The 17,788-nt window shown below is 33.7% G+C and overlaps 1 protein-coding gene across 4 annotated transcripts; it reads right to left on the bottom strand.

Moving 5' to 3' along the window:
* Positions 1–74: 74 nt before the first annotated feature.
* Positions 75–6,535, bottom strand: LOC143250766 (uncharacterized). 4 transcript variants are annotated; one of them, XM_076501728.1, is made up of 4 exons: positions 6,432–6,535; positions 3,861–3,901; positions 3,037–3,074; positions 75–729 (listed from the first exon to the last, which is right to left on the bottom strand). In XM_076501728.1, exons 2-4 carry the CDS (start codon positions 3,880–3,882, stop codon positions 205–207), a joined length of 585 nt encoding a protein of 194 aa, XP_076357843.1. In that variant the 5' UTR covers positions 3,883–3,901; positions 6,432–6,535; the 3' UTR covers positions 75–204. The 4 variants fall into 4 exon arrangements, with proteins under 4 accessions (XP_076357843.1, XP_076357845.1, XP_076357842.1 ...); XM_076501730.1 differs by having other exon boundaries at positions 3,037–3,071; positions 6,432–6,520; XM_076501727.1 differs by having other exon boundaries at positions 6,347–6,504.
* Positions 6,536–17,788: the final 11,253 nt, after the last annotated feature.

Here is a 17,788-nt window from a genome sequence, read left to right as displayed (position 1 = left end):
TTACTTCAAGTGTGTTTCCTGTCGTCACGAATTTTTGTGGTTTTGTAACAACTGCAAAAATATCTCACGCTCAGTAAATCGTTATGAATAAAGAAGTTTATTCACAATTTGTACAAGAATATGTAGCCAAATGTCGCACACATGATGACAGAACACAAAAATAAGCCACATGTAATACATATTTCATGTTCTGTTGTTGCTGTTCTATCTACCGCTCTTCACCCTTTTCTCTTGCGTCACATCCGATGGTGCTTCTACGCCTTCCGGTGCTTTCTTCGTAACTAGTTCAATTGGATTAAACGCAATAATACGTATATCTGGAGGAAGAGCAGCTGCAACAGGAAGTTCTATTTCAAACTTCCTGTTGATCAGAGGAAGTCTTCCTCCTAGTAACGGACCTGTTTTTTCTGTACCTTGTTCTGTCAGATTGTCTTCAAGACCAATGTTATCATTAAGGTTCAAAACATCTTTACTACACGGTGGAACATCCTCTGGAGAACTGCAGGTTAAGGTTAACTGGTTAAAAACTGTTAGATTCCCACACATGAAACTCCACTGTTGTACCTCTGATTTAGCATTAGCATGAGTGACTGTGTGACAAAGGTGGTATACCTTACAGTCGTTGTCCACGTCAGCATAATAGCCATCTCCAGGGCACGAAAACGTAGTTTGAATGTTTCCAACAAGTAAATCGGCTCCAGCTGGAAGTTCGTATGCTCGCCGCTTGTACTGCAGAGGAAAAAAAAAATATTTATAAATATTACCTGAGCAATTCTGAATACGACAAATACGCCAGTGTATCAAATATATAGCAAAGGTAAAAATTCAATAATTTATACAATTGAATACAAGCTAGAAATGTTTATTATATAGATATTTCAACAAACAAGGAACTACAAACAGCTAGCGATAGTACAAACTGATCAAGAAAACTATAATATACAGATGAACAACCACCATGGAATGTGTGGTGTAACTGAGATCGTGAATAAAATATTAGTGATGCAAACAGCTCAACATGGGGCTAGTTATACCACAAATGCTTCAACAAGGGGCTAGTTATACCACAAATGCTTCAACAAGGGGCTAGTTATACTACAAATGCTTCAACATGGGGCTAGTAATACTACAAACACTCAACAAGGGGCTAGTTATACTACAAATACTTTAACAAAGGGCTACTTGTACTATAAACACTTCAACAGGGGGCTAATAGTGCTACAAACACTTTAACAAATAGCTAGTGTCACTACAAACAATTCAACAAGGGGCTAAAAGTTTAAGAAATAAGCCCATGAGAGGCTAGCGGAAAGTTGGATACATCGTATAAATTAAGAAGTAACAGAAATTTAGCCCTTGTTGAAAGCAGATAGAGGTAACAGTACTGTCATTCTTAATATAGAACATTATTATCAAAAAGTCTATAATATTTTAAGAGATAACATCAAGTTTAAAAATACCGTAGAAGTAGTGCGGAGCTGTTAAGATGAAATGATATTTTAGGTTTAATTGTAAAATCTAGAACCACACTAAAGGAGACTGTACAGTAACAGAAACAACTTGTATGTATTTGAAGCAACAATAGTTATGTTAATGACATCTTTTTCATTGTTAAATAAGAAAGTAATGTTTATTTATTGCTGAATCAACAATGAAATAAATAGAGATTTGAAAGAAAATTAAATTTTAAAGTTTATTAAAATTTTCAAAATTAGAATATTTGTTTGTTATTTGTTTTTGAATTTGGCGCAAAGGTACACGAGGGCTATTTACACTAGCTGCCTCTAATTTATCAGTGTAAGACTGGAAGGAAGGCAGCTTGTCATCACCACCCACTGCCAACTCTTTTACTACTGAATAGTGTGATTGACCGTAACATTATAAAGCCCTAACGGTTGAAAGGGCGAGCATGTCTGTTGTAACGGAGATTTGAATTCCATTAATCACATTATTTGTATTCAAAAGAGTTGCCTGTGGGTGATGATGACTACCTGCCTTCTCTCTAGTCTTACACTGCTAAATTAGAAATGGCCAGCGCAAATAGCCCTCGAGTAGCTTTGCGCGAAATTCAAAACAAACCAAATTGATTTCCAACCATAATATACTATCATTGAATCTGATTACCCCTGCGTTACTATATGATTAAAAACATGGGGTATAGTTAAAGTCAAATTCGTTAATCGGAAAGTAATTGGATATAAGTATTATATACAATTACAATAAAAACGTATTCAAACAACTAATTAACATAAACGTTTCGTAAAGTTGACGTGTTGAAAAGTAAGCGTTCATTTCTTATTTATAAACTTAAATTATGTAGACTTCATGTGTTTCTGTATTTGTGTAAATAACCTGTTGAGTATCTATAGTTTGCGTCAGTTCTTTTCGTGATATAAAATGATTAATTCCAACCAGTTTAACAATGAAAAAAACTTAGAGAGAGTAAAAACTTAGAATAACGGAAAGTGTTCTAACAGTTGATTAAAATCCTAGACCGGATTTAGTTATAGTTTTATTATTATTTCAATTGCACACATAAATCAACAAAGACAGTGAAGCTACAAACACCTAACTAAGAAACTGGTGGTGATTTTAATAGATTGTCAAATATCTCCCCAATGATATGATGGAGATTTCAACAGGTTGATAATAAACTAATTGGAATTCGAACATATCAGGAATATACAAATGATAAAAACATCTACCATGGATGTTATTTAAAAGATTGACTAGAAGCTAGTGGTGATAACAACAGCTCAACAAGGAATTTTGATAAAAATAAACCAGTAAGAAGACTTGTTCCACTATTATCCTTATAGAACATACAAATTAGCTTATGAGTATTGTCCAATACATCTGAAATACTTGAGCCTCAAAAAATTTGATTTAAAATATATAACATTATGTAAAAGAGACAATATTTCTTTTTCTAAACATCTATTAATGTGTAAATTGATGCAGCTTAGTAGCACAGGGCGCTTATGATAACAGATGGGTCTTTAGTAAACCGATCAATCACATTACAGTAAAACTTACCCGAGGTAAGGCGGTCACAGCTGCTATACTGCATGCTACTGTAAAACATACATTATGTATTACTACATCACTAAGAAGTATTATTTAACTACTACAATCTCACTCATATGTAATTATTACTATGTCGTTCACAGGTAATTATTACTATCTTACTCAGATGCAATTATTATTTTATCATTCGGATGTAATTTTTAGTATTTCATTCAGATATAATTATTACAAACTCAATGAGGTATAATTATTACTATCTTATTCAAGTGTATCTGGTGAATGTATAAATACATATATTTCTTTTCCTTTAAACTATAATTTTCGATGAAGTGATGCCCTCGGTGCTACAGCGGTACATCTTCAGAGTTACAACACTAGAAACCAGATTTTGATACCCGTGCTGGGCAGACCACAGACAGCCCATTGTGTAGTTTTACGCTTAACCACAAACAAACAAACAACTGGAATGATAAGTCAAGTTTTAACCAATGTTATTTCGCTTTGAATAAGAAATTAGTAACTATTATTTGAAACATAAAAATCTATGCCCCTGAAAAAGCTGTAGTCCGTTGTCCCTTGCACTAAATTTGATTTTACTTGTATTGAATGTTTAGATTGCTTCTACTATATTTATACAATAACTTTTCTTTTAAAATGGTGATGTATTTTCATTAGGAATATCGTTTTCGTTATCTGCTCCATGTTTGTCTCCAGTTTGGTTGATAAATATACACAAACTAAACCGTGTTAAATAAAAGCATCCAGAAGATAAACTACATCTTATGACTAAAAAGTAAATCAGTGTAAAGAACGATAGTAGTGATTTAACTTACCCAGGATGATCCACGTTCCCATTTTGTGATTTAGTCAATACCTACGAATAAAAGAATTGCTAATGAATTTTATAAATGTTAATTGGTTTAGAAACGTATAGGTACATTCTTTTAATTAGGGTAGGTCCAATTAAGGTTGTTTAGGAACGTTTATAAAATATTTTCCCTCATAATATTTAAGTTTATAGGACACATTAAAATACCTCAAAACACAAAATATCAACATTCACATTTGTTTATGATAACTGTGTTGTTAATTAAACTTATTAACACAATAACTGATATCTGTTTTATTCATATATTTATTGTAGAATTTTCTCTAGTCTTTCGAATAGATTAGCTATAAATCTGATTTCGATACTCATGTTGGGCACAGCACAGATAGCCTATTATGTAGTTCAGCGATTAACAATAACCAAATTAACCGATCGAATACATTATTCGTTACGTTACTATATAGAATACAATACAGAAACAAAACAATAAATAAATATATAATCATCGGGATAGGACCAATTGAAATAATAAAAATAAACTAATTTTATTCCTGCAATGGTTGTTACAAAAATGATATCTGTTACATGTTACATGATTAGTTTAATTTTCTCTTATGCCATTTGATTTACATATTCATATGCACATCATAAGTTTAAGTATGTAATTAAATTTACTATATCAGTCTGTTATGTTTAACAACAGTATTAATTCAAATAGTTCGTAATGTGCAAAACCGATATTTGTAAAGAAAACGTAACACGAGTTAAAACGTAGAGATGGGAAAACATGATATTGGTGTGGAATCAGTTAACACAGCGTGGAAGACTATGAACAATAGGTTCCACATTGGAAGTTCGATCTCTTTCAGGGATGAACGATTGCTTTAAAAACCACGAGTCCACACGAGGAGTCAAAATCTTTACTTTTTATCAGAAAGTTTGTTACATTGACATAAGACGAAAATTTGGTATATATATATATTTGTAGAATACAAGTATAAAGAAAACTATTTGTATAAAGTAAATAATAGTAATAATAAAAGGTTTGAGGGATCATATCAGACTAATGGTTAGCATACTCTGACTCTGAATCCGATGGTTTGAGATTTGTAAACCGTTCACGTTAAAATGCACTCTGTATTTTAGAGCCTTGTAGTGCTAGAACAGTGAGTAAGTTTTACATCTCTCTACTTAGTCAGACAAGAGTTGGCGGTGGATGTTGTTGACTAGCTGCCTTACCAGTAGTTCACAATTAAGAACGGCTATGCGCAAGAAGTCCCGCGTAAAGTTTCTAAACCAAACAAACTTCTGTAGTTATGATAGACAAACTGTTCTGGTGACAGTCATATCCCTTTTAATAACAGACGTCACATTCTACTCACAAGCAAAAATCTCAGCTGAGATATAAACCTATTTTAGTTGTTGTTAATGTTTTGTATATGGATAGATAAGCTGTATTGATAACATATGTGTCAGAAAACGTTTTGACTTACCTAGGCTAGTTCAGCGGTATGTCTTCGAATTTACAACGCTAAAATCAGGAGTGCGATTCCCGTCGGTGGGCTCAGTAGATAGCCCGATATGGCTTTGTTATAAGAAAACACAAACACAGACTTACCTAGGTTAAGGTGCTCTCATTTCAGCGTGCACGTGGATCAACCAGTGCCAAACACTGCCGTATTAATTTTGTTTGTTTGTTTTGGAATTTCGCACAAAGCTACTCGAGGGCTATCTGTGCTAGCCGTCCCTAATTTAGCAGTGTAAGACTAAAGGGAAGGCAGCTAGTCATCACCACCCATCGCCAACTCTTGGGCTACTCTTTTACCAACGAAAAGTGGGATTGACTGTCACATTATAACGCCCCCACGGCTGGGAGGGCGAGCATGTTTTGGCACGACTCGGGCGCGAACCCGCGACCCTCAGATTACGAAGTGCACGCCTTAACGCGCTAGGCCATGCCAGGCCTCACCCGTATTAATTAAACATGATATATTAATACACTGTTGATACACAACCAGGAATGATCTGCTATTTTCAGTTCCATACCTTTTCGACTATATTTTGGTGAAAAAGTTTAGAAACAACGACCTTCACACTCCAGATACATATGTTTAAAAAGATTAAACACGTTTCAACTTTGCGGCTTCCTCACAACTGTTTGACATTAGAATAGTCTTTAAGTGGATACAACAGACAATGGACCATAGAAACATTAAATATTTACTAACATAGCTCAAGCTGTGTGGTTCAAACTACATCTCTAAGATGTTTGTTTTATTTGTTTGTTTTTTTAATTTCGCGCAAAGCTACTCGAGGGCTATCTGCGCTCTGGCTATGCCGGGCCCATCTCTGAGATAAGGCTAACTAAACTTATATCAATAGATACAACAGATATTTACTTACGTATCACAAGTCATAGGGTTAAAATAAAAGGTCTGGGATAACGTTAACTGAAAATATAGTTAAACAAATAATCAAATATCTACTTACGTATCACATTTTGCGGAGTTGAAGCCAATGTCTGGGATAGCATTAACTAATCTTATACCAGTAGGTACAACAAATATCTACTTACGTTTCTCAATCATGTGACTAGGATTAAAACTCATGTTCTGAGGAAACTGATTAACGTTCCCTATCACGTGTTGTTCATAGCGGAACTCAGCTTAATATGACGTCAAGACGTATTGTGTCAGTAATGTATTGTGCTACCAAACTCGAAGAAGCAACACTACTGTTATCCAAGCATTACGTTAGAAACGTTTTCCTCCTTGACCTGGGTCAACCGGGTTCATCTCATTTGGTGGAGCCACCATTTGGCACTTGCCACCAAATATTTCACGTACTTCTAATGTTACTGACCTTTAACCAAACAAACCTCCAGTTGAGACGAAAAGCTAAATAACATTAAACATTTTAACCTATAACTGGTAAATTTCAAGCCAAGTTTGGCCCGGCATGGCTAAGTGGGTTAAGGCGTTCGACTCGTAATTTGAGGGTCGCGGGTTCGCATTCCCGTTGCTTCAAACATGCTCGCCTTACCGGTCGTGGGAGCGTTATAATGTGACGGTCAATCCCACTATTCATTGGTAAAAGAGTAGCCCGAGAGTTAGCGGTGGTTGATGATGACTAGCTGCCTTCCCTCTAGTCTTACACTGCTAAATTAGGGAAGGTTAGAGCAGATACCCCTCGAGTAGCTTTGCACAAAATTCAAAAAACAAAACAAAAACAAATATAACGCGTGTATTTTTTTAATGGATATGAAAATATGAATCCCTTCCAGTAACTTCTTTTTTAAGTATTGTTAGTAGAACGTTTTGTTGAATAGAAAGGATTTGATTTTGCTGAGAATTTTTAAAAGTTACAGATACTTTTCATTTTCCTGAAGTTCTCGATGCACACAGGTATTTCCATTTTACTAAATGAAGTAATATATATTCAAGTTCAAATGGAATACTTGTTAAATGTGATGATTGAAATTCCTCTGAGGAAATTTAAAGCTGTAGCCAATCCATGTGATAATGTTATAAGTAAAATGTACAGGTTAAAACAGTTTTTGTGGTAATCACGTTTTCTGTACGTGAAAACCCTACACTGATTTAACAAGTATACTTCAAATGAAATTCATTCATTGGTAAAAGAGTAGCCCAAGAGTTGGCGGTGGGTGGTGATGACTAGCTGCCTTCCTTCTAGTCTTACACTGCTAAATTATGGAGGCTAGCGCAGATAGCCCTAGAGTAGCTTTGCGCGAAATTCAAAAACAAACAAGCAAGCCAAGTTTACGCCTTCTAAAGATTTGGATATGATTTTATGACACTTCGAAAACTTCGGTACACGACTTTGAGTGCAAACCCCCACTTTTTTGTTTGTTAATTGTGATATCACGCAAAGTTAGGCTAGAGAATAGAAGTAGAAAAATGTCAAAAATATGCTTCGGATTCGTAGAACTTTTATCATATGAGTAAACAAGTCACATAACAACCTTGAAGAACCGTGAGTCTAGAAGTTGATGTCCCTAAACTCTCCATTTTGTGAAACTAGATCGAAAAATCTTAACCTGTTGTAATTTTCACTTTGTTCGGACAGCAGAGCTAAGAAAACGACGTGAATGTAAAGTGTTTAAATAATATTATGACTCGAAGAACCTTCGATGTATTGACTTAATATGATCAACCCGACCTGACTTAATCACACACTGGAAAGTTAGCGTGTTGATTAAACAAAAAATATTAATACAATGTTTACACCAAACTCAGAATACTCTTGAATTTTTATTTGTATATTTGCCCAATTAATGAGATAAAACTGGCTATTATTGTTCGAAAAATAATGGCAGACTTTTATATTGACATTTTAGTGATTTATAGAGATAAGAAACCTGTTTTTATTACTTCATATATACCACAGGAAAACTAAAACTTTCTTCTATTCGCTTTTATTATTTTCTAAAACTTTATTTCCAATATTTCATCCCCTTGCAATTAATGAAAAAAAAGTTGCTCATCATTTTTGGCATGAGTTTGCTCTTAGTCACAATACATTACAAACAGCTCTTAATATTAACCAAGCATGGGGGCAAAGGAACCACCTCCGAACCTACACACACGTTGGTTTCAAAAGTTTCGTAATGGAGATGGGAGTTTTGAAGATAAGGAGAGCAGAGGACGCTCTTATAATGTTGCAAACGATGAACTAAGAGCGTAAGTGAAAAGAAATTCGCGTTAAACAGTTCGAGAAATGGCACAATAATTGGCTATTGGCATTTCCACAATTTCGGATCATCTTTAGCCAATTGGAAAAGTGAAAAACTTCGACAAATGGATTCCGCACTAACTCAGTGAGAATCAGAAAAATCACTGTTTTTAACTGCGCTCTATACTGATTTTGCGCAACAGAAATGACCTATTTCTTGATCGAATTGACACCTGCGACGAAAAGTAGAACCTTTACAACAACAGAAAGCGATCTGCGCAAAGGCTCAGACGTGACGAGGCTCCAAAACACTTCCCAAAGTCAAAGTTGCATCAACAGAAGATTAAGGTAACTGTTGTGGTTTGCGGCCGGTATTATCAATTACAGGCCAACCAGGGCCACAACATCACAGCGGAGGTTTACTGTTGAGAACTGAAAGAAATCCATAGAAAGTGTCGTGAAAAAATGCCAGCGTTAGTAAACCAGAGAAGACCAATATCGCTTAATAATAATGTTCGGCCACATGTTGCTCAAATGACGCTCCAAAAGCTCAGTGAAATGGGCCATGAAACGTTCTTTTGTCCTCCTTGCTCTCCAGACCTGTCGCCTGCCGACTACCACTTTTTCAAGCATCTCGACGCTTTTTTCAGAACAAAAGATTCAATAGCAAAGTAGCAACAGAGAATGGCTTTAAAGAATTTTTTAGGTCTAGGACTTCAGAGTTTTATCGTCATGGCATAAATAATATTGTTTCTCGTTGACAACTATGTGTAGATTCACTAGGTTCCTTTTAATTTTTTTATTTCCTATTAAAGCTATAATTTAAAATCCGCCATAATTTTTCGAACAACCTGATATTATACAAGAATATACATTAAGATAAAATATCTGTTTACGTATCTCAAGCCGTAGAGTTAAAAAAAACTTTGGGACAACTCTATCTAATATTATACCAATAGATTCACTAAATATCAACTCAAGCTGCAGAGTTAAAATCAGAACTATTATAAGCTGCTTCTGCTCTGTGCAAACTGGTTAAAGTTTTTCATCGCATGTCTTATTTATACTTAACTCAGCCTAAGAAGACGTCAAGATGTATTGTGTCAAAGAAAAACTATAAAATATGTTACTAAACTTGAGATAAAACGTTATGCACTATGTGAGTATTACATAGGGATACTTTTATCATTGATATAGGCCAACCGCGCTCACGATATTTGATGACACCGTCTTTGTACTCTTGCCACCAGGTGTTTTATGTAGTGCCAATATAGCTGGCCTTTAACCTAACGAAACTAACTAAAACCAAAAAGTAATTACGTCGGACATTGTAACTTATAACAGGTAAGTTCCAAGTCAAGTGTGTATCTACTAAAGATTTATCTATGATGTCACTTCAAAACCCTTAAGACAGTAAAACCTCCCTTCTTTGTTACTTGTGATTTAACAATGATAATGTCATAGTGTGCTAAACATTTGTAGAACATTAACCATGTGTCACTTCCATTGTCATAAAAACAAATAACAACGAACTTGGTAACTTTGATCAAACGTAAGTCTAGGATTTGGTGTCCAAAAATTATTTTGTAATACACTATGCCGAGAAGCAAGGAATGTTTAGATATCTTCAGAATATATAAAGATACAAGAAAAATATAATAAACAAATAAGATTTTTTCCGTGTGTTTTAAATTTGGACCAGCCTGTTCCAGTTACGATAACAACCTTTACATACAACACTTACACGTCAGACGTAATCAAATTGTATAAATCAAAAGGTAAGTAACATTCAATTGACACAATCTAAGTCGTCTATGTTGCAAGTGTCACATATAACAGTCTTAATAATATAGCCCCCAAGAAGTTGCAGTGGTGAAACGTTGGCTTTTACATATAGTTTTTTTTTCTTTTTGATCAGTTTTGAATTTCGCACAAAGCTACACGAGGGCTATCTTCTCTAGCCGTCCCAAATCCAGCAGTGAAAAACTGTAAGGAAGACTGTTCGTCATTACCACTTACCGCCAACTCTTGGGTTACAATTTTATAGTGAGACTGATCGTTACATTATGACATTTCCATTGCTGAAAGACCAAACATTTTTGGTGGGACAGGAATTCGAATCCTCGATCCTTAAATTGCAAACCAAGTGCTCTGACTGACGGGTCCTTTATTATTATCTCGAGAGTATAGGTGTCGTTGTTTTTGTTTTTTTTAATTTTACGTATATTTTTTGCAGAGCAGATCTAATACACTTGTGTGGATTGAGGGTAAGTAACAATATTTATATATAACTTTCCAAAATAACGTGATTGTATGAAGTGAAAGTTTATTTACAACCATCATGTATCAAACAGTCGAAATATGTAACTAACACCATTACGTTAGCTAAAACATAAATAAGAATTTTATGCCAGTGATTGTGAACCAGGTTTTACAAAAAGTGTTGACCAAAAGTTAACCTAAAAATAAAATTAATACGTGGAACAGCTAAACACTAAATCTATCACAAAGCGATCAACTGAGTAAAAAGCTAAGACCATTAAACAGTACAGAAACTGTATTCAGATACTTTGTAGATTATTCAATATTGTGAAAACAAGACCTTTACATGTGACAGCTGTAATATAGGCTTAACCATTCTGTGACGTTTAACCACTGAATTGAGAAGTTCATAAATAACCCTTAGAGTCTAAATTCAGACAATTAAGCATCGTCTGTCTTTTTCAACATACTGTAAGTCTACATTTATAGTATCTCAACTGATCACGTGACCTTCTTTCAATCTTTTTGTTTCTTTGTCTACTTGCTATTTCATTTACGACATCATTTGTAGATCTGTTCTATACTATGTCTTACCAACTACATGGTGAACTTTGTCATTGAATCTTATTCCTCTGTGACCTGAATACTGATCTTTATCAGATGAGACTCTTAACAATTTGACTTTTTCTTTTGAGAAAACTTGTTATTGTAGTTGTTTTTTTTTTATTTCGCTAGCCGTCACTATTTTAGCAGTGTAAGACAAGAGGGAAAGCAACTAATTATTACCTCACATCGCCAACTCTTGGCATACTCTTTTACCAACGAATAGTGGGATTGACTATCACATTATAACGACCCCACAGTTGAAAGGATGTACATGTTTAGTGTGACGGGAATTCGAAACCGCGACCATCATATTGCGAGTTGAACGCTCTAACCGCTTGACCATTCCGGGCCACAAGAAAACCAGTCTTCATCCTTGTGATGAGGTCCATGATCTTATGATCCTCACTATGACAAGTCAGTTAAACTGAATGCTTCACATTCTACTGTGAACAAACTCGTTCATCCAGTTTTGGCCACTGGCCATTAAACATTAGATGTCTGTGTCTTCATATGGCTCCAACTACTGCATCACCTTTTTTCTTTCATCTGTTGCTATTTTCTCTTCTCGTTTATTCATCTCTGACTTTGTGTACATCACTTCTGACGTCTCCTCCCCACATACCTTGTATTTTGTCTAAAATTGTCATACGGTTTAGAAATTGAATCTTTCGTACTTCACGAGTACTTTGTGTATTGTTGAAGACAATCATCACATTATATTTATTCTTCACTCAACTTTCTCTATACGATGAATACGGTTGACAATTTTTTGGTATTTTTATTGCACTCGTGGGAAAAAATGTTTGATGTATCGCTATTGTAATTCCAAACCTGTTGTAACGAAGAATAGATTGAAATGTGTGTTTTATTTGTATTCACTCACGATGTTGGAACTGAAGTATGAACAAAAAATTATTGTTGCTTCGTTTTCCTCGTGTTTGATATATTAAAATCCCCAATAGTAAAAACACAGTGAAGTGTCCTTCACTACTCGTTTCATTATTGTACTTATAATAAAAACATGCCATCGCTTTCAGTTGATCCAAGTTTTCATAAACATGAAATAAATGTAAAACTATCAATACCATACCTTCTCATTCGCTCGTGCTAATTAAGTTAGAGTTAAGCACCGGATCTATTGTGTTATCATTTAATGTAAAAACTGGAGCTGGAGCCATTAAAAATCGGTTCTACTAGCTTTTTAGTGATTGGGTTATTTTTAGCTTTCAAGCAGAATTGTATCACGTTATTATATGACACAAATGGTTATTCAGTATGTCGGTGTGAATATGTAATAATATTGTTTAGCAAGAATCTTATAAATTATACATATTCTTTCTTATAACCATAACAGTCTGTTACTGGCAGTGACTGTTTTCATAACTTCCTCGTAAAATTTTGTAATATTGGTGCTCGAGAATAATTTTTGATAAATCCCTGTTGATAATATCACTTGAAGATCATATTTCTTGGTTTTCTCGTAACATTATACTGTGATATAAGCATCAATAAGTATTCCCTACCTTTTGGATAATGGTATCTACCATATTACCTTTTTCATAAATGTATATACCATATTACCTTTGTGATAAAAATATATATACCATGTTAACTTTTTGGTAAATCTATATACCATATTACCTTTTTGATGAATGTATGTACCATATTACCTTTTTGATAAATGTATTAGGTTGAGGAATAATTCGTGAGCGTTTTTAAATAATTTCATTCAAGCATTACATGTAAGACTATACAATACTTCAATGCATGAACACATTACACCCAAAACATTTATTATGATACTTTATTTCATGTAATACCAAGGTATATAGTATGCATTGTTTTAAACGAAATTGCAAGAAATTAAATGCGAAAAGCAGATGGTGTCGAAAATGCTCGATTTTGTCCACTTGACATTCCATTTAATGAGCTGAAAATGAAAGCAAAAATTAAAGACATATGAAAATCAAACACACCATCTATTAGAGCAAAAAATTATCTACCAAATGACATGAAATATTTTGCGAAAGCGTTTCATTTATGAACATATTTTTTTAACTTGAAAAACCGCTCACGAATTATTCCTCAACCCAATATATACCATATTACCTCTTTGATAAATGTATATACCATACTTGGTTTTATACCAAGATGTTATCCGATAAAAATCTTTCTTTGTTTTTTTTGATGGAATTCTTTGATGACATTTCATAACTTTCTAATTTTTATCTTTTCAGGAAATATTTGCAATGCGATCTCTTGATAGTTATTATTTCATGTATCATGGTATAATTATAACGTTCTATCCTTTTACACTCATTACTTTCTGTATTATAGTAAAATTATTCCATTTTATCTCCTTACACTCATTATTTCTTACAGTATCATATAATTACATCATTTTATCTCCTGACACTCATTATTTCTTACAGTATCATATAATTATATCATTTTATCTCCTGACACTCATTATTTCCTACAGTATTATATAATTATATCATTTTATCTCCTTACACTCATTATTTCCTGTAGTATCATATACTTACATCATTTTATCTCCTGACACTCATTATTTCTTACAGTATCATATAATTACATCATTTTATCTCCTGACACTCATTATTTCCTACAGTATCATATAATTATATCATTTTATCTCCTTACACTCATTATTTCCTACAGTATCATATAATTATATCATTTTATCTCCTGACACTCATTATTTCTTACAGTATCATATAATTACATCATTTTATTTCCTGACACTCATTATTTCTTACAGTATCATATAATTACATCATTTTATCTCCTTACACTCATTATTTCTTACAGTATCATATAATTACATCATTTTATCTCCTGACACTCATTATTTCCTGTAGTATCATATAATTATATCATTTTATCTCCTGACACTCATTATTTCCTGTAGTATCATATAATTACATCATTTTATCTCCTGACACTCATTATTTCTTACAGTATCATATAATTACATCATTTTATCTCCTGACACTCATTATTTCTTACAGTATCATATAATTACATCATTTTATCTCCTGACACTCATTATTTCTTACAGTATCATATAATTACATCATTTTATCTCCTGACACTCATTATTTCCTGTAGTATCATATAATTATATCATTTTATCTCCTGACACTCATTATTTCTTACAGTATCATATAATTATGCCATTTTATCTCCTGACACTCATTATTTCTTACAGTATCATATAATTATATCATTTTATCTCCTGACACTCATTATTTCCTATAGTATCATATAATTATATCATTTTATCTCCTGACACTCATTATTTCTTACAGTATCATATAATTATATCATTTTATCTCCTGACACTCATTATTTCCTAGTAGTATCATATAATTATGCCATTTTATCTCCTGACACTCATTATTTCTTACAGTATCATATAATTATATCATTTTATCTCCTGACACTCATTATTTCTTACAGTATCATATAATTACATCATTTTATCTCCTGACACTCATTATTTCCTATAGTATCATATAATTACATCATTTTATCTCCTGACACTCATTATTTCCTGTAGTATCATATAATTATATCATTTTATCTCCTGACACTCATTATTTCTTACAGTATCATATAATTATGCCATTTTATCTCCTGACACTCATTATTTCTTACAGTATCATATAATTATGCCATTTTATCTCCTGACACTCATTATTTCCTATAGTATCATATAATTATACCATTTTATCTCCTGACACTCATTATTTCTTACAGTATCATATAATTATGCCATTTTATCTCCTGACACTCATTATTTCCTACAGTATCATATAATTATGCCATTTTATCTCCTGACACTCATTATTTCTTACAGTATCATATAATTATATCATTTTATCTCCTGACACTCATTATTTCTTACAGTATCATATAATTACATCATTTTATCTCCTGACACTCATTATTTCCTATAGTATCATATAATTATATCATTTTATCTCCTTACACTCATTATTTCTTACAGTATCATATAATTATATCATTTTATCTCCTTACACTCATTATTTCCTATGTTATGGTATAATTATGCCATGTTATCACCTGATACCTATTTCCTGTATTTTCCTTATTCTGTTGTGGTTATATATTTAAATTGTTTGTTTTTTGGCGTTACATAATAATTATATGATAGGATAATCTTACAGTAAGTATTTTTAGTGTTATTTTTTAATAAATATAAGGTGGTAAAATCTGAGAGTGATTGTTTCTGAGTCCATTAAAGTATTATATTTTAGTTTTTATACAGGGTGTTCGGAAAGTCACTGTGTGCTTATATATTTATTAACAGGTATGTTTCAATATAGAATATAAACAATGTTGAAAGTGGCCCCCGTTGGCATCAATACAGATCTGGATCCTTCTGAATTTGTTTCGAAACACCGCTATTAGTTGCTGGTTTGAAGTAAATTGTTTGTGTTTTGGAATTTCGCACAAAGCTACTCGAGGGCTATCTGCGCTAGCCGTCCCTAATTTAGCAGTGCAAGACTAGAGGGAAGGCAGCTAGTCATCACCACCCACCGCCAACTCTTGGACTACTCTTTTACCAACGAAAAGTGGGATTGACCGTCAAATTATAACGCCCTCAAGGCTGGGAGGGCGAGCATGTTTAGCGCGACTCGGGCGCGAACCCGCGACCCTCACATTACAAACCGCACGCCTTAACGCAAAGTGATTTTCCGAACACCCTGTACCTTTCGAGCAAACCTATACAAATGGTATGTGCACACAGCCGTCCATAATTTTAATCTCGAGATTTCTTTCTTCTTTTTCTCAAAATGTTTGTTTACAACAGAATGGAGAATATATACATTATCATTTCCCCTTCCAGTGGCACAGTGTTATATCTGTGGACTTACAACTCTGGAAGTCGGGTTTAGATACACGGGGTGGGCACAGCACAGACAGCCCATTGTATAGGTTTGTGCTTAACTATGAAGAAAAAAACAAATTATTAGAAGCTGAATAACTAGACAAAAGACCTTCTACCATCATGCAACGATATTGTTAACTAAAAACTGTTTGAAAAATGTGTAAATTTGAGTTTTAAAGATTTTCAATAAGTAAACTCTCCTTAACGTCTGTGATTAGTGGCTTAATCAGATAACAGCTTAACGTTACAGTATTTGTTTGTTGGCTTTCTTGTGATTAGTGGTTTAATCAGGTAACAGCTTAACGTTACAGTATTTGTTTGTTGGCTTTCTTGTGTAATTGGGTGAAGTAAATTACAGTAGTTATTTGTTAGCGACAGTTTCACCTGCTAATATTTACTTTTTAGCTTCTGTTAGATGAATATAGCATTGTTGTTTGTTCTTAATTAGTTTCGAACCTTCTGCTAATTTTGATGGACAGGCGTTCTTTGGTAGATGTGTATCAAAATCTAGGTTGTTTCCAAAACGTTTATGCATAATCGTATTTACAAAAGCAAACACATTGATTTTAAAATACTATTTTACTGGAGTAATTATTTTACTGCTGTATTGGCTTACACCAAATCACAGCATCGCTAAGAACGACAATCTTTAGTAGGAAGAACAACCGTCAGCTCAGAGATAAAGATTTTTACAATATTTTATGAAATACAGTATTATTGCAAAAATACGCAAACACACGAAGGTGTTGTAAATCTCTTTTCCAAGAAACGTGTTTGTTTTAGAAATTTGTATGGAGCTATAGACCACACTGCGAATTATGTTATCGAATAGCGGAATTTGATTACCACTCTAATAACGCACCTGGGCCACGAAGTATGGAGTGTGTTTTTGCAGGAAAAGGACGCCAGTAATGACCCAGAGATTTACATTTCTTCACGCTAATCATTAGGCCACGCCCGGTTATTACACAGAAGAATACAGGAAGTGCAACGTAAGTAAAATAAGGAGTTTGGGAGAGTTCAAGTCATTTTTCATTTTACTGTATCATTCCATTGCTATTGTTGAGTAAAAGTTCTATCATGTTAAAAAAAAACAAGCATGCGTTTTATATATAAATAGATAGATGCAGTAAACTAGTTTTTATTAATTAAAATCATTAACACCATTCACTTGTATTATTTATTGATTTAAGTGTATGTTAATGTTACAAAAGGGCCTGGCATGCGACTCGTAATCCGAGGGTCGCGGGTTCGCGCCCGCGTCGCGCCAAACATGTTTGCCCTCCCAGCCGTGGGGGCGTTATAATGTGACGGTCAATCCTACTATTCGTTGGTAAAAGAGTAGCTTAAAGGTTGGCGGTGGGTGGTGATGACTAGCTGCCTTCCCTCTAGTCTTACACTGCTAAATTAGGGACGGCTAGCACAGATAGCCC

Source organism: Tachypleus tridentatus, chromosome 5 (genome assembly GCF_004210375.1).
Source record: "Tachypleus tridentatus isolate NWPU-2018 chromosome 5, ASM421037v1, whole genome shotgun sequence".
Classification (NCBI taxonomy): domain Eukaryota; kingdom Metazoa; phylum Arthropoda; class Merostomata; order Xiphosura; family Limulidae; genus Tachypleus; species Tachypleus tridentatus.
This window is presented reverse-complemented; position numbering and strand designations above follow the sequence as displayed.

What these genes read in the sequence shown, in the direction of transcription:
- LOC143250766 (XM_076501728.1), bottom strand. Translation starts at nt 3,882, where the DNA reads ATGGGAACGTGGATCATCCTGG. An exon ending in GGGAACGTGGATCATCCTGG is followed by an intron (nt 3,075 to 3,860) that starts GTAAGTTAAATC and finishes TATGTTTTACAG; the next exon opens with TAGCATGCAGTATAGCAGCT. An exon ending in CTGTGACCGCCTTACCTCGG is followed by an intron (nt 730 to 3,036) that starts GTAAGTTTTACT and finishes TTTCCTCTGCAG; the next exon opens with TACAAGCGGCGAGCATACGA.